General features: G+C 40.5%; 1 protein-coding gene and 3 non-coding genes across 11 annotated transcripts; 2 read left to right on the top strand and 2 right to left on the bottom strand.

Annotated features, from left to right (window-relative positions):
- Positions 1-234: 234 nt before the first annotated feature.
- LOC116762412 (histone H2A type 1-J) lies at positions 235-19,702 on the top strand. Of its 8 annotated transcripts, none has more exons than XR_004352250.1 (3): positions 235-648; positions 2,891-3,067; positions 9,640-10,250. XR_004352250.1 is itself a non-coding variant. In XM_032649332.1 (2 exons), the coding sequence occupies exon 1, from the start codon at positions 254-256 to the stop codon at positions 638-640; it is 387 nt and encodes a 128-aa protein (XP_032505223.1). In that variant the 5' UTR covers positions 235-253; the 3' UTR covers positions 641-648; positions 19,317-19,702. The 8 variants fall into 8 exon arrangements, 4 of the variants coding, with proteins under 4 accessions (XP_032505223.1, XP_032505225.1, XP_032505224.1 ...); XR_004352249.1 differs by lacking the exon at positions 9,640-10,250 and adding an exon at positions 8,832-9,271; XR_004352251.1 differs by lacking the exon at positions 9,640-10,250 and adding an exon at positions 5,749-6,292 and having other exon boundaries at positions 2,797-3,067.
- Positions 12,462-12,534, bottom strand: TRNAV-UAC. The gene has a single exon. It is a non-coding gene; the product is annotated as a tRNA-Val (tRNA).
- TRNAT-AGU lies at positions 16,786-16,859 on the top strand. The gene has a single exon. It is a non-coding gene; the product is annotated as a tRNA-Thr (tRNA).
- Positions 19,703-19,810: 108 nt separating the features above from the next.
- TRNAI-AAU lies at positions 19,811-19,884 on the bottom strand. Its single transcript has one exon. It is a non-coding gene; the product is annotated as a tRNA-Ile (tRNA).
- Positions 19,885-20,685: the final 801 nt, after the last annotated feature.

Genomic DNA, 20,685 nt, shown 5'->3' with positions numbered 1-20,685 from the left:
ATATAGAACCTCTTATGCAAATAAGGTAAGTCGAAGTCCTATGTCTGATTGGTGGCTGTTCAAGAAACCTTCAGAAATTAGTTCTGCCCAATAAGAACGCAAGAATCACAATTTCACCTTTCAATTGGTTAAAATGAAGCCACATCCTAACCAATGACATACCTCCTTTTTCGCGCCCAATAAGGGTTATAAGAAGTGCTGTCCTTGCACTTTCCCTTTAGTAGCTATCTGAGGTGACGTTGCTGAGCTCGTAATGTCCGGACGAGGCAAACAAGGAGGTAAGGCTCGCGCTAAGGCTAAGACCCGGTCTTCGCGGGCCGGGCTTCAGTTCCCCGTGGGCCGAGTGCATCGCCTGCTCCGCAAGGGTAACTACGCCGAGCGAGTCGGGGCCGGCGCGCCGGTGTACCTGGCGGCGGTGCTGGAGTACCTGACGGCCGAGATCCTGGAGCTGGCGGGCAACGCGGCCCGCGACAACAAGAAGACGCGTATCATCCCGCGCCACTTGCAGTTGGCCATCCGTAACGACGAGGAGCTCAACAAGCTGCTGGGCAAAGTCACCATCGCTCAGGGCGGCGTCCTGCCCAACATCCAGGCCGTGCTGCTGCCCAAGAAGACCGAGAGCCATCATAAGACCAAATAAGTAACAAGGTGAGAAAAGCTGAAAAACAAAGGCTCTTTTCAGAGCCACCTACACTGTCAAAGAGAAAGCTGGTACACACAATCTTGTGTTTTGAGTGATAAGATTTATAAAGTGCTTCTGTTCTCTTGAGGGAGTGGAGCGCAACTCCAATAGCAATTCGGCACGTGGTCTGAACTGAAAGGACTACTTGCAGATTCACATGGACTAGTATGTGCAGGAGAGGCTTGTTCAGAAGTTGGGAGATGAATCCGATAAGCAAGTACCTAAAGTCCAGTTAATAAAACTAATGTTATCTAGAAGCAGTGTCCTTAGGCAGCCAAAATACGGATGCACTGATTACTTTTAGGAAATTTAGCAATTCTGAATGTACTGTTTAGAAAAGTCCTTTGAAAGAGCATCCTGGTTAAGTGACCTAACTAAAGGATAGTTTCATCAGATGATGAAATTCTTAAAATTCCTCTCAGCAGCCGTTTACATTTTCTTTAGGATTTAATTCTAATTGGAACTAGAGTTTGTCGATTAAAAATATTCAGAACTTATTTAATCCCATATTAGTAAATCCTTGGTCCTATTTCTTTGGGACTCGTGTTCATTTAACGCACTCTTGTAGTAACTCAGGATACAACAGTCAATTCAAACCTAGAAAATCTACCTCCCTGGAATTTACTCTAGGTGAGGGAGCCATAAATAAACATGTGAATATATAATATGTAAGATGATACACATTCTGTGAAAAACATAGGGAGGAGATAAGCCATAGAGCATTATGGGGACTCATTTTAGATAGGGGGTAAATGGAGATTACCTCTTAAAAGTATTACTTGCTAAGAGACCTACATAAATTAAAATAACGAGACAGGCAGATACTAGAGGAAGAGTATTTCAAGTAGAGGGAACTGAAAATGCAAAAGCCTTAGGACAGAAAATGTGTTTTTCTTGGGCACAGCCAGAAGGCCCATTAGGTGTTGAACTTAAAGGTGGGTTGGGGGGAGGACACCATAAAATAGGACTTCGGGTGTGTAAATTAATGTGTATAAGTAATCAAAAGCAATAGCAACCCTGATCTCTGAGATAATAAATTTGATAATACAGATTAGCTAGATAGAAAAAGCTGTGGAATCCAACCCACTTTTTAAAAAAGACACCATAAAAACAGTATTGACTGGGTCGGGGGGTGATGAATTGGGAGATTGGGATTGACATATATATACTGTTGATACTATGTATAAAATAGATAACTAATGAGAACCTACAGTATAGCTCAGGGAACTCTACTCAATGCTCTGGTGACCTAAATGGGAAGGAAATGCAAAAAAGAGGGGATATACGTATACGTACAGATGATTCCCTTTGCTGTACAGTAGAAACTAACACAACATTGTAAAGCAACTACACTCCAATAAAAATTAGATTAAAAAATAATATTGACTTTATTATGTGGTTCAAAAACTGAAAGATTGAGAACATAGTTTATAATTCAATACAGAATTTATTTGCTACTCCTAGTCTTTGCTTGCAGAAGCCCTGTCGAATGAAGTGATAATAAAATGCAAGACACCCAGGAAAAAAATTATGGTGATGTAGGTTGAGTTCTCTGGAAGCAGATGCTGAGATGGAGTTTGGGGTGCAAGATGTTTATTAGGGACCAACATCTGTGAAGGGAGGAAGGAACTAGGATTGGACAGAGAATGTCAAACTGTGATACAGGCCAGACAAACATGTGGGGAGCATTGGAGCCTGTGTTGCCTGTCAGAGTTGCCCCACATTGGGTGAAAATGTCTCTGGATCAGGCTTTACTTCTGGACTGATGACTGCCCTGAGGAAGGGCGTGCCTTGAGTTGGGTGGAGATCTGCAACTCTGGGGAACCCTGGAGATAAGAGCTGCTGCCTATCTACTAAGCGCACTCTGCAGTTGGGCAGCAAGTTTTTCCTTGGTGGGGGATCTGGATACTGCATTTCCATGTCTATGACATACATTAACATGAATATAAATATCAGTGTTGAGTAATGTCTGTGATGGTATTTGTAAAACTGACTTTAGCATACATAGTTTCTTTACCTTCATTGGGGAATTTAAAAGGGATGTGTTTTCTTTTTAGAGAAATGAGAAAACTTACTTTCTAAAAACCTTTACTAATTTCATATACTCCTGTAAGAGTTTTAGATGCCACAATCATTGCAAAAGGAAGGTGATATAAAACAATAAGGAATAAGAGAGAATCTTCCACTGGCCTTTTCTCCATCCTCCAGATCCAGTAATCACTTCACTTATCCAGTCCTGGATTCCACATCTACCATAATGTGAAGGCTTCAAAGTGAATAGTTGAGGCCCCAAAAGAGAAGAGAATGAGGCTTTAAAGAAAACATGGAAGAGATATTCAGTACAGAGCATTTATGGGCTACATATGTAACATGAATGCACTTGAGGTGAGTATCGTTCCAGTTACAATTTAGAAAAGAAATGCTATGGGACTGAATGTTTGAGCCCCCTGCCCCCCTTTCATATATTGAAATCCTAACCCCGCAATGTGATGGTATTTGTTGGTGGGGACTTGGGAGGTAAATGGCTTTAGATGAGGTCATGAAGGTAGAATCCTCATGGTGGGATTAGCACTCTTGTAAGAAGAAGAAGAGATCAGAGCTCTCCACCCATTCCTGGAGCCCACAAAGAAGAAATCACATGCGCACACAGAGAGGTGGCAGCACCTGCAAACCAGGAAGCAGGTCTTCACCAGACATGGAATCTGTTGGCACCTTGCTCTTGGACTTCCCAGATTCCAGAGCTATGAGAAATAAATGTTTGTTGTTTAAGCCACCCATCCTATAATATTTGTCGTAGCAGCCCAAACTGAGTAAGACAAGAAAGCACAATGTAATTTATTCAATCAGATTCTCAATTTGTAAGAGATAAAGCTACAAATCAAGATATTAGCTACCTCAACACAGAACCCACACATAACTGCCTTCTCTTAACTATCTGGTCTTATACACTTTGGTCTAAGGTATGAGTAGTAATGTTAAAGAGAGATGTTGAAAATTTTGTACATGGACAATTTTGCAATCATTGATTGGTTGGGGAAAGAGATTGACTGATATCCACAGGATAGATCATCATTTCTACCCCATTCTTAAGAGCCTCCTTCATGGTGGAAGCCCTCTGGTGGTCATTTTGGGGTAACTCATATACTGACTGTGTCCTTGTACATTACACTCCACAAGACCTTCATGATAATAATTTTCTAGTCATGTTTTCCATGTCCTTGATTAGCTGGATAACTCACCAGTCACTGTCTATAAATTAGTAAAGATACACATAGACTCGCTTTTCCTGCATCAGGCCAGATTCCCTACCATAAGAAGTGGACAACCAGATGAACCACCCAATATTCTGCTGACAGGGGGGATTTCTTTTCACTACTCTCTCTCAAGACCTCCCATCTCTAAGTGGAAGCATAACTTGTAGTGCACAGCTATCCAATTCTAGTAGTGCTAAAATGCTCTGCAAAGCCGCTCTAAACAGGGCCATGATTGTTAATCCTTTGTTAACTGGTCATAGGGTGTTTACCAAGAGGTTATAAAAAAGAGTTGAAGGAGAGGTAGCAAAGCAATAGAAACAGCACAGGAGTCTAAGCATCACACATCTTGCTCAGGCCATCACAGATCTGGTCTTGTCTATAGAATTTCATTTTAAAATGAAATGCTACTGTGATATCCATCTTTATAATTTGGTAGATCATAGGACTCCCAGTTCCTGGTGAATATTTTGGGGTGCATATTTGCTTTATGTCCCACTGTCAGGCATTCAGTAATTAAAATGGCTCAGTAGATGCTAGAAGCTACTTTTCCAATAAATAATAATTGCCATCAGAGTAAGACTTGGCCTTATTCTAAATCCCCAGGTGTGATACTCTTCATGAGTTTTGCAAGAATCTCCTTAGAGCATTTCTGTCTGCCATGCATAACTCCAGATCAATGACGCTTATGCATCATAAAGCCTAAGTGGCAGGAAATGGGGCCTACTGAAAACCAGCAGGCTTACAAATTATCTGATAGCTGGTGAGGGGAGCATATCCAGATATGGTACATGTCACTTTGGGGAAATAATAATGTTAGTAGCTCAAAGGGTAGCAAGAGAACATTTCAGATGAAAGAAATAAAAGCTGGTAGGAAAGATCCAACAGAGGTTATTATTATTATTACTATTATTATTTGGCCACACCACATGGCATCTTAGTTCCCCAGCCAGGTATTGAACCTGGGCCCAAGGCAGTGAAAGCATGGAGTCCTAACCATTGAACCATCAGGGAACTCCCCCTACAGAGATTTTTAAAAAATAATATAGGAAAGAGAGGGAAGGGTTGCTGGAGCTATGCCCCTGAGTAAGAGAGAATTTTAAATTTATTTTTAATAGAAAATTTAGGAAAGTCGGAAGTAGAAAAGTCCATGGCATTGATAAACATAGAGCTAGCAGGTTGGATTAGGCCACCCTGTCTCTTATCCTATTCAGAATCACTGTAGTAAAAGTGTCAGGCAAAATCCTCAGAAAGGCTTTCAAAAATAAAAAGCACAAGAAGAGAGGCCATTTTCTAGGCCTGTGCCACACCAAGGACTAACACACAGGATTGGCTTTTCTCTCTTCTTATAGAGAAGCACATGCAAATCAGTCCAATTGCCAAAACACCCCAGCAGAAAATGCAGAAAAGCACTTGTGTCCATAAATAGGGTGCTTTCTAAATAGGGTGAGAGGAAGTCCCTGAGGGAAAGAAAGGAAGGAGAAGTCCAACTCAAACAGGCCTGAGACAAAAGCAGCCTGCATTCCCTGTACAGGCAGCATTTCCTTTCCTTCAGCTAAACTGAGCTCATTTCCTTGAGACAGAAGATCCCTAGCTCTCTTCCCTGATCAAATTAATACTGGGAAGCAGGTAATTCTTCAGCAAACCTGCCAGTAATTAGGGTGGCTTTGTGTGATCTAGAAGAAAGGAGATAAAGAAAATCTCAGAAAATTAAAGACATCATTTTGGCTCTGCTGAGAAGCTTTATATGGTCAGCTGCTGAGGTAATTCTGAACTCCTTTGCCTTCATTTTCTAACGATCTTTCCTACCCACAGCCTCTGCACACAATAAAGCCATTTGCCTGGCCACATACTGTTGGGAGAAGTTGCCTCCATAAAGGATTGGACTGGAATCTCTGTGCATTCATTCATTCATTGTGCGTCCGAGCAATATTCATAAAGAACTTACTAAATGTGGAACCCTGGCGATAGACTATTGAACACGACAGTTATCTCCTCTTGGAGCACAGTTGGGGAGGGGACGGAGGGAGGGAGGAGACTGACATTAATTTAAAATAACTCCAGTAACTAATACATCATAAGAAACTGATATGGGGACACTGACAGAAAAATTAAAAAAGGGTCATGGAACAGAGAAAATAAATTTGACTTAGACCGAGAGGAATGTGTTGTGTGGAGAGGGGAGTTCAGGAAAAGCTTCCCCAGTGAATTCAGTGGAGAGCTGAAGCATGAATGGAATTTAACCAGGTAAAGAGAAGAAAGGAAATCATTCTGTACCAAGGAAAGAGCACGTCCAGGACCCTGACTCTACTGTGCGCAGGCAGAGTTGTCTGTGACGGGGTGCGGGCGGCCCGTAGAGCTTCCAGGCCATACAAGAAGTACTGTCCCCTCTCCCCCTCGGGCAACTGGCAAAACTGGGAGAAACAAGTTTCAGTGAGGTGTAAGCACTCTGAGACACTGAACATTTTCTCAGTTGGGCAGGCTGAGTCCAGGGGCGTGCCAGATTCACAGATGGGTCAGGATGGAGCCATATCCCTTCCTTTGAACTCACTTTTGGCACCTGATATGATGCCAGATTCTACGCCAAGCACCTGGAGATTCTGACCAGTTTGGCCAAAAATGGGACCCAGTAAGGTTCAATTCGAAGCAACACCCTCTCCATTCTATCGCTGGAGGTCTGAGGACCACGCTTTTTAAAACTAAGCGAGACCTGCATGGGCTGGAAGTGGAAGTGAGAGTAGTCAGTCCGCAAGTGTTAGCAACCCCAGAGAGGAGCCATCGTGTTTGGAAAATTCCATGTAGTGAAACTTAATTTTATTCCTTTTGGTTTGTTTGCCAGGAGCAACATGCTGTGTTAGCAAGTGGAGGAGCAGAATAGGGCAATAAACTGAGAAGGCATTTCTAAATAAAGACGGAAAACAAAGTGTATGTTTCTTTAGATGACAGAAATAGACGTTCCTGAGAAAAGAGCAGAGGTAGAGCTCTAAAGTAGATGCTTCCTGCTGCTGTGCTGTGATCATATAGTGGTTAGTACTCTGCGTTGTGGCTGCAGTAAGCTCGGTTCGAATCTGAGTCACAGCAGGATCTTTATTCCTCATATGTGCATCACCAATTTTTTTCAACACTGCCATGGAGACAGCCTCTCTAAAACCTTTGCAAAATTGAAGACAAATGTTCAGCATCCTGCCCCCACTGGCCAGCCAAACAGAAAGTGTCCATGGTTTTGGGGGGTTTTTATGTTTGTTTTGTTTTGGTTTTTTTCTCCAATTCTTCTCTTCCCAACCATACCCATGTCCAACACTCCTGTTGGCATTGGCTGGAAGTCCCAATGAAGAAGTTGAGGTAATAACAATAAAAATAGAAAACTTTTCCTTTTAAACACGATGAAATGACTGCTTAAATGCAGATCCGGTTTATTGTGGCAATCTTTTCTTGCACACAAAGGACTGATTATGAATCACACATTTCTATTTTTCTTCTTTTGGATGCATTTTATTGTTTTTTTATTTTTATTTTAGCATAGTTGATTTACAATGTTGTGTTAGTTTCTCCTGTACAGCAAAGTGAATCAGTTATACATATACATATATCCACTCTTTTTAAGATTCTTTTCCCATATAGGTCATCACAGAGTATTGAGTAGAGTTCCCTGTGCTATATATACAGTAGGTCCTTATTAGTTGTCTATTTTATATATAGTAGGGTGTATAAGTATCGTGGTTAGGTCAGTGCTGAGAAACTAAACTTTGATAATCTGGGAAAAATTAGAGGAACTTTTAAGGGGTGGGATCATGACTCAGAAGAATAGCCACTATCTCTAGCCTCTTCAGTTTCTTGAGTGAGTTAGAAAGAGGCAAGTGGACTGGGTAAGGTGGGAGTGGAAGAGCGTTGGTCTGAAGTGGGGAGGTGGCTGGAAAGCAGAAGCAGTAGATGCTACCTGGGGACCACAGTGAGACGGCTAAAAAGAAGCAGATCCCCAGAGGAGCGGTGACTTCACTTCTCATAGCACAGCACTCTGAGGATACATAATATGGCACCTCATCTCCCTGGGCCTTATAAATTTTCAGCGCTCAAAAAAATACTGTCTTCTGTCTTCTTTCTCATATTTTTAGCAGCTTATTAGAAGTTTCAGCATGAAGGTATCTTCTTCGATTTCCTAAAGCCTTCCCTTCATAGGGCTAAAATAGCCCCCACTTCTTACCCAAGTGTCCACCTGACACGGATTCTGAAACTCGACCAAACAAAGCTTCAGAGATATTGTAATTAAGCTGAAATGTCTTATATTTTCAGTGTCATCCCTTCAGCAGCCCAGGTTTGAGGCTGCTTCCCAGTAGTCTAACAATATTCACAATGACCATCCATGTTCATTTGGATCACATCTACTTCAATTTTCTCTTTTGTGTGTGTTATTTCTACTCAATTTTATAAGGGTGAGTTCAGGGATCAAGTATGTATTAACCCAGACTGGCTCCTATCAATTTTTTTTTCCCACCAGCGAGTGAGGAAACTCAGATTTAGAACAGAGACAAACATCTTGATCTTTCAATTCTCTAGAACATACTCTCTCCAGCAGTTATTGGCCTGAGTAGCGGAAATGCATGTACTATGGCCCAGAGGCTACTTCTTGGAAAGAGGGTTAGGGTCCTAAATCTGGCACAGAATTAACTTGTAGTGCCAGGCTAGTAATGGGTTAAAGAAGACCTACACTTGGTGATTTGCTCAGAAAGTAGAGAGCTTGCTTGGCATGCCCCACATGATACTTAGTGCCAATACATTTCTACTAGACATGTCAGTTTCTCTGGTTCACAGTTATATTGTGTAGCTTTGCATGACATCACTAGCAAATCTGATATAAACTGACCAGGGGAATTATAAGATTAAAAAATTGTATTTTCCAGGTGTCCTTTTATGATTGCTTGAATATCGGTTGGGAGCATCATTTACAACCTGCCAATCACCTTTGCAGAGGGAAAACTGCCCTCCTCTACCTGTGGCACTCATGGTCTGCTTTTTAATTTCTCTGTGCCTCATCATCCTCATCTTTCAATGGAAGTTAATGAGAGTTACCACTTTCTACAATTGTTCTAAAGATTTAAGGACATAATATGCATGGGGCACTAGCTCAGTGAGGTACAAACCAAAAACATGACAAAATAAGCCATTGTTGTTATTGTTAAATAAGTAAATAAATAGGATTGCTATCTGTGCCTTTGTAGTAGTAATGTTGTAAACACTGATACTGAACTCAGCATCTACTTAAAGTGACTACAGTCCTCAGCTATTTTGATGGTGATAAGCTAACTCCAGCCATGGCTGGAAGAGTTTTGTCTGTCCTCAGAATTAAGGTTCACTTCAAGATTTCAGCTAGGCTATTTATTAGCCCCGTGCCTGCCAAAATGTTTGCCATAGGGCTTCCCTGGTGGCGCAGTGGTTGAGAGTCCGCCTGCTGATGCAGGGGACACGGGTTCGTGCCCCGGTCCGGGAGAATCCCACATGCCGCGGAGGGGCTGGGCCCGTGAGCCATGGCTGCTGAGCCTACGCGTCCGGAGCCTGTGCTCCGCAACGCGAGAGACCGCAACAGTGAGAGGCCTGCGTACCGCAAAAAAAAAAAAAAAAAAAAGTTTGCCATAGTGTTACCAAGGCTGTTTCCCCAGAATCATACCCCTGCCCCCTCCCTCGAATAGAAACCAACTACTCTTATCTAAGTTTCAGGAGGAAGCTGCAAAGAGAAAAAATACAAGAACTGGTTAGAACCAACTACACGCAAGATGGCGGAAGATTTGACTTCCAGTAGACCTTGAGCCTCATCGTATGTTTATTAGAATACATTAGTATGCTAAATGACACACCCACCAGCACCTTGACAGTTGACAGTTACCATGACAACAATGGGACAAGCTCATACAAGGACTGAAAAGGAGGATTGCATCAGTTCTGGGCCTAAACCACACCGGTGTTCTCAGATGAGTCATGAATATTCCACCCACTCTTTCCAATTCCCTCCCTTCTACCTCCATTCTCCTATATAAGTATTTGTTTCGTTATCTGCCTTGTTCTATATTGTGCTATCTATTCTGTTCCATTGGTTTATTTATCTGTCTCTGCAAAAATACCACACATATTAATTACTGTCCTTTAAAATACATCTGACGTTAGAAAAGAAAGCACCACTAACATTCTTTTCTTCTCTTTTAAATTAATTTAGTTTGCTAAAGCTCTCTAGTTCTTCCAAGTATTAGAATCTGTTGGAATTTTGATTGAAATCTCATTGTATATATATAATTTTAAAGAAAGTTTGTATTTTTATTTTATAGAACTTTTGCTCTCATTAATATGTTGTATCACTGCATTTATTTAGGTAGTTTTTTATATCTTTCCATAATATTTTATAACTTTCCTTGTGAAAGTACTGTACATAATTTGTCAGATTTATTCTTAGGTATAATTTTTAAAACCTTATTTTCTATGCATTTCTGAATTAAAATTATGAACAGTTATCTAGCAAATGTGCTAAACTCATTTATTGATTTTAAACATTTATTAATTCTCCAGTTTTCTCTGTAGATATCATCTGCAACTAATGATTATTTATTTATTCCTTTTCACTCCCTATACATATTTTCTAATTTTAAACCAGCCTAACGAACTATTATTACTCCTCCCACATGGAATAAGTAATCATTGCACAATTTTCAATAGGTCTTATTATTTCAACCCCAAATCCATCCACCAGTTATTTAAATCTCTTTTCAGGGTGTTTATCCACATCCAGGTTTCTCTCAACTTCATCTCCTTGAAGAATTCTTCCCCAAACGTTTCTGAACTCTTACAGTCTGGTCTTGCTTCCCTTAACACTCCACATATATGATATTCCCGTCATCCTGGACTATCCCTTCACGTATCTCCTATGTTGCACTTGCATCTCATACTTTCTGTATCCCAAGTCTTCCTGCTTCTTAACCCACACTTTCATTTTGGTAGAACGTATCCTCCCATGGATCCCAAGAAAGGAAGTACTGAAGGTAAATTATACAAGGCAGTGTATATTTGAAAATATACAAATATATTTGTATATATATCTCTTTTACACTCATACTTGATGGATACTTGGGTTTCATATCGGATTCTAGGGTGGATTTCATTTTCTTTCAGATTTGAATCCATTTCTTTATTGTCATCTAGCTTCTGGTGCCAATTTTGAAAAGTCAGCTACTCTGTTAATTTATCCTTTCTGTGACTTTTCAAAAATCCTTTTTACTGACTACTCAGTGATCCCTGCCTGTCTAGATTTTTTTTAGTGTTGTGATATGTACCTAATTTTTTGAGGTTTATCATCCTTGCATTTTCCCTATTCTTTATATCAGGAAGTAATACTACTTAGATATTGCACATCCTAGAATTTTCCTCTAATAAACTTATTATTTTCTCTGTATCACTAACTTTTTTGCTTGATATTCCAGGATATTATCACACTTCATGATCTATTTATTAAATTTTCATTTCTGATAATATATTTTTATCTTACAAAAGCCTCTTTCCTTGTGTAAATACACTTATCTTTATTTCAGTATTCAGTGTTGTCTCCCATCTCTCTGAGTATATTAATGTTGGTTTATTCTCAGCATTGTTCTACCTATGTAACCTTTGTCCATAAGTTGCTTTTTGTTTCTGTTTTTGTTATATTTCTTTAATACATTCTTCAGAAATATCATGATTCTGACTTTCTATTCATGGTTTAGAGCAGGATATGTGAAAGTCTATTGCCAGCCCTGACCCGTTGGACGGTGCTTGTTTATTTTGAGTGGAAGTGGAGTCGAAGAGGGTTGGGAAGATCACTGGGTAAGGTCAAAGTTTTCACAGATGTCTCTTGTCTTTAGTCTGGAACCTCAGCCATCAAACACATCAAATGCCTCTCAGGACAGAGATCTCTGTTTTATCCTTTTAGGAGCATAAACCTGGAGCCTTCTTCCTGAGACTTCCAGGCAGGAGCTAGGAGAGCTTGACTTTCTAGGAGAGAAAACCCGAGTCCTCTGAAGAATTGAGAAATGCTGGAGGGGTCAGCTTCTGTTGAGCCCCGTCCACACATTTCTTTGGCACTGTTCCCAGTCTGAGGCCCAGGTTACACCCTTTTGACCTAAAATCGGACCCTCGCCCCTCCGCCCAGTTTTACAATTTTAGAAATTCTTGATTAGGCTCTCTCACTCTTGAGGTGAGAAAATGTTTATTGTCCCCAGCGCTCAGGCCTCATTGAAATCTATTTTTGCTTGACTTTTATGATGACTGGAGATAACAGAAGTAACAAGACTATTTTTTGGTGACAACCCGATGCTCCACACTGCCTCAGAGAGCTAAGCAGTGTATGAAAGTGGAGCTCCCAAAGAAAAGTCGGGAGAGAATCTGCAATTCTGTTTCATAAATAGCTCTCAGAAGCCTAATCTACAAAAACAAAAACGAAAGCGAAAAACCCACTGTGTTAGCCTTGGAGTGAGAGAAGGAAAAGGAAGAAAAAAAAAAAAATGTTTACGGGTTGGTTCCACTGGGGATCGAACCCAGGACCTTCTGCGTGTAAAGCAGACGTGCTAACCACTACACTATGGAACCACAAGTTGTGCAGACTTCCTGTCCCCAGACACAAAAGTTTCTAGAAAAATACATCAGAAAATATAGCTATTCGATTCAAAGATAGATGACTTGGAACACAGGAAATTGTGGAGCTTAATTACATTTCTAGTGCATCTCACTCACACACAAGCTTGAATTATGTCCTCAGTTGCATCATCTGTGAACACATGATTCTTGATTTGTGCCCCTTTGAACACTTCTAAACTAATCTATATTTATCCAGTCACTCAAAGAGTATTTATTTTGAGCTATGTGCCAAGCACTTGTCGAAGTGCTGCAGATAGAGAAGTGCAACAATTAAAACCCCCGTGTGTACGCATCTTTTGCTGTAGTTCCTAGCAAATAACCGGGGCTGAATAAACATATCTTTATTTCGAGGGAATTATAAACGAAGTTAGCAGCACTCACATGACCTCCCTTTTTTTGCAGCTGGGTTAGAGCTGGCCAGTTGGGGACTGCTCACTAAGTTAAACTTGGGATATTTGTGCATTAAGATGGGATGCAAAAAAAATGTTTTCAATTGTAGGGGTTCAGAGCATGCCACCCCAAAATATGCCTCTCTGGTATGTTGATTATCTTAAGTTAAAGACACTTGAAAAACAGCAGATGCAAGAAGGGCACTCTTACTTTCCTTTTTCTTTCCAAAAGCAGGAGATAAAATACCCATATGCCCTCTCTGTACCAGAAGGAAGGAAGCATTCTTATCACCAGAGACTGGGGAGTCCAAGCAGAGAGAAATCTGTACCAAGAAACATCCTTAAACTAACCCTTATCTTCCTAGTCACTTTTCCACATAATTGCCCTAGTCCAAACCCTTTCATCTTGGTACGTTTTCACAACGTTTGTCCAACCTAGTACATAAGCGTTGGGCTCTGATTGCTTCTTTGAGTCTTCATTTTTCTTGTGAGGGCTCCCACATACATATAAAACTTACTTAATAAAATTCATATGTTTTTCTCCTATTAATCTGTTTTATGCTCATTTACTTCTCAGGCCCAGCCAGAAACCCTAAGAATAGAGGAGAAATTTTACTTCCCGTTCACAATCTCTCTCTCTTCCCTCCCTCCTTCCTTGTGATATAATATTGGTCCAACACATCTCCTTCAAACTCTGGGCCCTGATTTCCAGAGCCTTGTTGAAGAGTTGGGAGCCTTTTGGAAATCGAGTCACTGGTGAGGGCCACCAGACTGAGGAGGTTGTTTGCAGGTCACATAATCCTAGTTGTTCAAAGTCTTCTCAGTTTTCATTTCTCTTTAGAATCAATTTACTTGAAAACTGATGGGCTTGGAGTGGTTATACCAAACTGACGGTAGGCAAGGACCACAGTGGAAAGATTCAACCATGTACCTATTAAACACTGCCTACTTGGATTTTTTTTCTATGCTCTGGAAATAAGGGGTAGGATTATAGGAGAGCGAAAAATAACCAAATAGCCTGAGCACAAAACAGAAACTCATAAGTTTTCTGGAACAAACGTGAGGGGCTTCCAGTTCTTATCGAAAAGGACAAATTAGAAAATAAGCTCATGTGCCAGAAGCAAGGATTGAACCCAAGCAGATACGCAATTTATAAACTTTAAGTTCAAAACTTTCCCACTCACCAATCACAGCAACATAAGATTCTTGTTCTCATATCTTTTCTTATAAGAAACCAAAAAGTATTTGTTTACAATCTGGGGAGTCTAGGATTGACCTCATAGGTCCATGAAACATTGGCCCAGGCTTACAAGAATATAAACAAAAAACAAATCTTTGGAAGGTTCTTTGATGGGAAATTCATAAAACATAATTCAAACAATTATTTTCATAAAATTTACTATTTATGTGCTATGACTTGTGCTGGGTTGTTAGACTCTCCCTGACCTTGCAGACATATATTTTAACAGAAAAAGCACACAATTTTACTAAATACATAATTTCATGAAAATGTGAGGAGGCTAAGTAAAGGAAGTGTAGGATGCTACATGACCACCAACACATCCTGGAGACCCTTACTAAACCAAAACTTAGGACACTAGAAGACACAACCCCAATAGACTATCATATAAAAATCCAGTACACTTCTCTAGATATTTAGACAGATCATGTCTCAAATATAAAAAAGAAACTCTATACTTTTTAAAAGAGAGAATATTTTTTAACCTAGTAGCAGAGAAAGACCCTTTAAGCATAACCTCAAAAGTACAAACCAGTAGGGGAAAAAACAATAAATCCTTAATAAAATCAAGGCTCTGCCATGAAGTTCTGTCAAAGTCAACAGACAGGTAACATAACAGTAGACAATACTGCAAGGTCTAAAATTCACAATAGACTAATGACTACAATATACAATGTACCCCAGGTATATCAACATGAAAAATACACCAACCTCTATACAAATATGGACAAATGATAAGAAAGGTATCAGTGTACATAAGATGCAATTCGAATGACTAACAAACATATAGACAGATGCTCAAAATCTTTAGAAAACATAAATAAAATTTTAAAGAAAACAATGATGAGATTTATCACTCTACACATACTAGATTACGGAGTAGAAAGCTGAATAATGTTAAGCCTGGGCAGGGATAAAGGGATATGCAGTGCTGTTGGGAGTGTAGACTGACAAAAATAAGCTGGGATTAATTAGTATACACATATATATACACTAATCAGTGTGTATATATATATATACACACACATATATATACACACTCGCACAAGTACATAAAGGGGGATGGATGAGGAAGTGATGTTATATGGAGTGGGGGGACAATGGAGGCAACCTGTGAGCGCATCACTGGGACAGAAGAGAGGAAATACAGTGCTCATTATGGGATCTTACACAGCAATTAGAAGCAATGATTTAAGTGCACACAGAGCAACTTTGATGGATCTTAAAGTCATAATGTTCTTTTAAAGACATAAGAATATATATCATTTATATAAATTTATAATATATGTGCACAAAACAAAAATGTCAATTTTGCAAATATATATATATATATGATCAAAGTGATACACAATAAACAAATTAGAAAAGTTGTTTATGTAAGGAGAGGAATGGCAGCAGGACATAGGGACAAAGGGAATGAATAAATCTTGTTGTAAGAAAGGGCAAGTAGATTAGGCACAGGCTAGACAGGCAGGGAAGAGCTGAGGGGTGCCTAGAGGAAATCGGGTGTGTAGATCTGTCACAGGATCTCCTAAGTGATTTCTGTTTTCTCCAAGGTCTTGCATTTTGTGGATGTTCTGTGAATACATAAGCCCTCGTCCTTTCCCATAAAGCACAAGGCACAAGGCGGTTATTTAAACATTTCAGAATGGTGGTCTCATCTATTCTTCCCCCACGCTAAGGTGTATTCGGCCAACATGCCACAACCCCTTCTGCAATCATCAACCTGACCTGGAAACTGAGAAGAGAGGTCATGTGACTCTGCTAAGACACGCCCTGCATCTTGCCCAAGTTAGAGGCTCCCACGGCATCCTGCGGGAGTTATTTACCACACTGTACCCTAATTTTCTCTTTAATTCTCTGCATCCTCCACTCATTTTTACAACCTATGAAGACAGGAATCAAGTCAGTTTTAACTCAACGGTGCAATGAGCAGAATCTCCTGTGCATCAGAGTGTCCTTATCTTTGCTTGCTTTCTTGTGCCAGGTTAGATAAAATAGAAGGAAGCATGATAGTCTTGCTCATGTGCAGTGAATTAGCTCAGAGAGTAGCACCGTGGGCTCTTTAACCTTGCGGTAGCGGAATTAGTGCTTACATCTATCGTTGTTTGGTGGGGGGGAGGGTTGGAGGGAGAAATTTTTAAAACTTGCTTTATTTCCCTGCTTCTAGAATACAAATCCTATAGATGAAGAAGTTTTCATTTGGTTGGTTCTCTGCTTTATCTCCAGTACCTAGAAAACTACCTGAAATACAGTAGTGACCACATTTGTTGACAAAATGAATGAACGGAGAAAATTTTTAAATGTGTTGCAATATCCAATATTTCCTCTAGAGGGCGATAGTCACCATGAAATAGGAATTTCACTCCAATTTAAAATAATTTTAATTAAAACATCGCGCCGAAGAATGCATTTTTATTTTTTAATGTTGAAGTTTCTGCTTTAGTGTAGAAATATAGTTCAGAAATACAGGTGCGTTCTCTTTGTCACAAAATCAAGTACGTTTCTGGCAAAATGCTACATTTCACAGAAAATGTTACAAATATGATATAACCGAAGTGTAGCTTGAGAGGGGGCCCTGTGGCTTAGCTGGTCAAAGCGCCTGTCTAGTAAACAGGAGATCCTGGGTTCGAATCCCAGCGGGGCCTTTCCCTTTCCCTTTCCCTTTCCCTTTCGGTTTTTGTATTTCAACAGTGTAGTTGCCACTAAACATGCTGGAGATGCATTGAGGAATTTATATTACTGGTAAAGTCTGTATTGAATTGTTATTCCAATTGTGGAGAGTCTTCTTCCAGATAATACCTTCACAATATGAAGAGTTGTGATGAAGGGAAAAGTGAATAAGTTTCCTGTAATTGATAGAAAGTGATGGATTTGCTAATGATTGGTATATGAATTGAGCACAAATTATCTTCCAGTACCTGATAGAGAGTAAGATTTCAAATTCTGTCTTGGAAGTTCAGTCTCAGCTCTCTTAAACTGTGACATCCAACATAGTCAGCTAAATGATGGAGTTTGGTTACCAGTGTCAGGCAAAGAATTAATAAGCCACGACATTTAGTTTGGAATCAGACTCATTTTTATTTTTGAGAACAAGAGAGCAATGTCAAATGTAGACCCTCATCATTTTGGTTTTGTACAGCCCTAGGAACTATATTTGTTTGTGCATCAGGAGAACCTACTGAGTGCACAGGGGGAAAATTGGAGCTCAATGACATTTTGAGGAAATAAATCACAAGTAGATTATCACTTTCTTGAATCTTAAGTGACATTGTAGTTTATAGCTAAAATGTACACTGTGTAGCACTGGCCTATACATTGGGCTTTTCCCTTTTATCTAGAGAAATTTCAAAGATTATGACTGGGGTTCCACCAGAGTCACTGTCTTTTCACTTTAGTAGAAATAGTCCTGCACTATGCCTGAAATCCTGTTTATACTTCACTGGAAACCTGGTTTCATTTTCCTCAGTTTATCCATAGAGTTCTTCCCCATCTACTTCCCAAGGAATGTGAGCAAAAAAGGTAGTCATGAAGGGTAGCAGATTATGCCACCCCAAAATATACCACTTTGGCATAAGGACTATTGTGAGCTGAAGACAAATGAGAAGAAGCAGATACAAGAAAAGCTCACTTCACTTTCCCTATTTGCCTATAAAGCGGGACATACAAAGGACATAATACATTTTAAAAGTCCCCCCCCACCAGGAAGGGCAAAGATTAATCCCCAGAGACAACTTTAGACCCTATCAGCCTGGAATCTAAATAACAAATTTTACTAACTAGCCTTTCTGGAGTGAAAGATCTGATGAGAGTTTATAACAAGACTAATGCTACTAACAAGGGATTTTGGAAAAAGAACAGCAAGGAATAACAGAGCCATTCCAAAATAAATTTTAGGCAAAAATCTCTGTAGACATAACAATCAACCATATTTTCAAAGAAGACAGAAAACAGTGCATCTAATTTATAAATGTGAATGAACATAATCTTTACAGAGAAAATCTTGATACATAACATATAATAATTCTGAGACACTATATGCCATGAATAGCCAAACCACGTAATAAGAATATATAAACAATATATCAATAATATCAAGCAGAGAGATTCAATAAGTCTGGAGTAGGTCCTACACATTTATATATTAATAAGGTTTCACAGGTAAGTAATGTAAATCCTCAACTGAAAGCCAGTTGCCTAGATGTTAGATTCAAAGTGTACCAAGTTAACATTTAGAAAGATAACTGAAATTATGGCTCATTGTATTCTACTGATGTTGTCTAATATGAGGCAAAACAACACCAGGACTCTGACAAATAGAAATATGTTATGAACAGCGGGTACTGATAAACCTCTAGGAATTTCCCATTCCTTGAAGGCTGTCAGCTAGCGGTCATTCTCAGTTTCTAGTGAATGTCCACATTCCATGGCTGGTGGCCGCCTTCATCTTCAAAGTTAGCAATAACCTGTCGAGGCCTTCTCATACTTAAAATCTGTAAGTATATTATTTAATATGCAATGAAATAGTGGATGCCCTTTATTAATTAAAAACATTTTTTCAGGCGCTGGCTTTGAGCCAGTCACAGTACTTGACATGAAGGATGCAGCACTGACCAAAGCACAGGAAGGCCTTGCCTTCTTGGATTTATTGAGCACTACTCACTATGTCCCTGGCACTGTGCTTGAGACATTACTTATGTCATTATTTAATCAATATCGTGTATGTCATTTTCAAAGTAACCCCATACATTTAAACAAGAGAAAGAGTAAAAATATGCTGGGAGTCTGAGGGACAGTGCAAGGGTCGAGGAGAGAAACAGGAGGAGGCTCGTGCTGGGCACACAGAGACCCAGGCGCCAGACTTGAAGAAAAGGACAGACAGGGAGAGTGAGGTACTTAGACTGACAGCGGCCCCAGGGGCTCTTGCCCTCCTATCCCCCACTGCACACCCCGTTTTCATTTTGGATTCAAATCTTAAATCCAACGCTTTTATGATAAACGTTCGAAAAAAATTTAGACGTGTTGTAAATGGCTTCTTAACTGGCAGCACCGAGGTAAGGGTCAAATATAACCCGAAGTCTCACCATTGCTCCATTTTACCGCAGAGCATTCGTGGTTGCTGGTCTGAGGCTACGCCACAAGCCTGAGATATTCCCACATTGAGAAGAAGAAAACCGAAATACCACGAGGCATATACTTCAAGAGGAATCGAATCAGCGACCTTGACATTATAAAAACAATAAATACCCTAACCAAGTGAGCAACTTGCCATGAAGAGGAATGATGTTTTTACATTTCAGAAGTATAAACTATATCAAAGCATTATTGCCTGAAGTTTTTTCCAGAATGATGCAAGACATTTTCTCATTCTCCCAGTTTCCTCTTCCCCTAAATACATCCACCTTACCTCATTCAATTTTCTTTAAAAGCTCTCCATCCTGACTCTGGTACTTTATTTCTTTGAAAAGAAATACACACAATCAAATCGTTCAGTGGTAGTGATATTAGGACTGTCTGTGATTGGATGTATGGGTGCAATTTCCACCGGTCATGGGGCCTATAGGTAGGACGGGGACGAGAAAACGAACGTGAAGGGTATTGGCCCGTACGGGGATCGAACCCGCGACCTTGGCGTTATTAGCACCACGCTCTAACCAACTGAGCTAACCGGCCACCCTGAAGCGTAGCCTTTTAGTTACGTGTTTTAAAGTTATACCTAATTAAAGTCGGCGGTCTTTGTAAAATGTTTTAAAAAATGTTCTTTTTTCTATCAAAAAGGAAAAGACAAATCCCAGTTGCCTGCACGGATGAACCGTGCTTCTCCTCAGGAAAACAGTCTTTCTCAAACCGACCGAGGAAGACTCAGATTAATGTCCGGGAGCAACTACCTCCTTGAAACTATTCCCAGAAGGCCTCGGGAAACGCAAGCCTGAGGTGGTGGCGAGCGGATCACGGAGCACAGAGCAGGGCTTGGTGGACTCGGCTTCCGCGCACGGGGTGCGGATTCTCTGCTCTTGGAGGTCATACCGGGCGGGTCATCTCTTTCCAGAGGCCTTTAGCCGCTTGGCTTCAGGGTGGCTCCGCAGTCGCCTTTAAGCTAAATCTGTAGCCGTTCGTCCGGAGCGGAGTAAGACAGGGACCTTACGCTGCAATGTCAGCCATAGGCCACTTGGTGGCGCCAGAGTGCAGGGCTGAGGTCTGAGGCAAAAGGACTGTGAAGACCGCCTCCCTCCTGAACCTCTGACCCCTCCCCATGCCCCCCAAATCACCAAATCTATGACAAGGGAAGTCGAGACCACAGCGAGTCCGGAGTCAGGGCCTTGTTCCGGACCAGGGAGAAACACCGGAATCTGAGAGGAGTAGGGGAACTGAAGCCAAGGTCAGGCAACTCAGAGGAAGGAGTTGGGAAACCTTTGCCCTTTTGAGCCTGGCCTGATCTACCTGCAAGAGGGTGTCAGCGATGGCAGGGACCAG

The sequence above is a fragment of the Phocoena sinus genome, chromosome 11, assembly GCF_008692025.1.
Source record: "Phocoena sinus isolate mPhoSin1 chromosome 11, mPhoSin1.pri, whole genome shotgun sequence".
Classification (NCBI taxonomy): domain Eukaryota; kingdom Metazoa; phylum Chordata; class Mammalia; order Artiodactyla; family Phocoenidae; genus Phocoena; species Phocoena sinus.
This window is presented reverse-complemented; position numbering and strand designations above follow the sequence as displayed.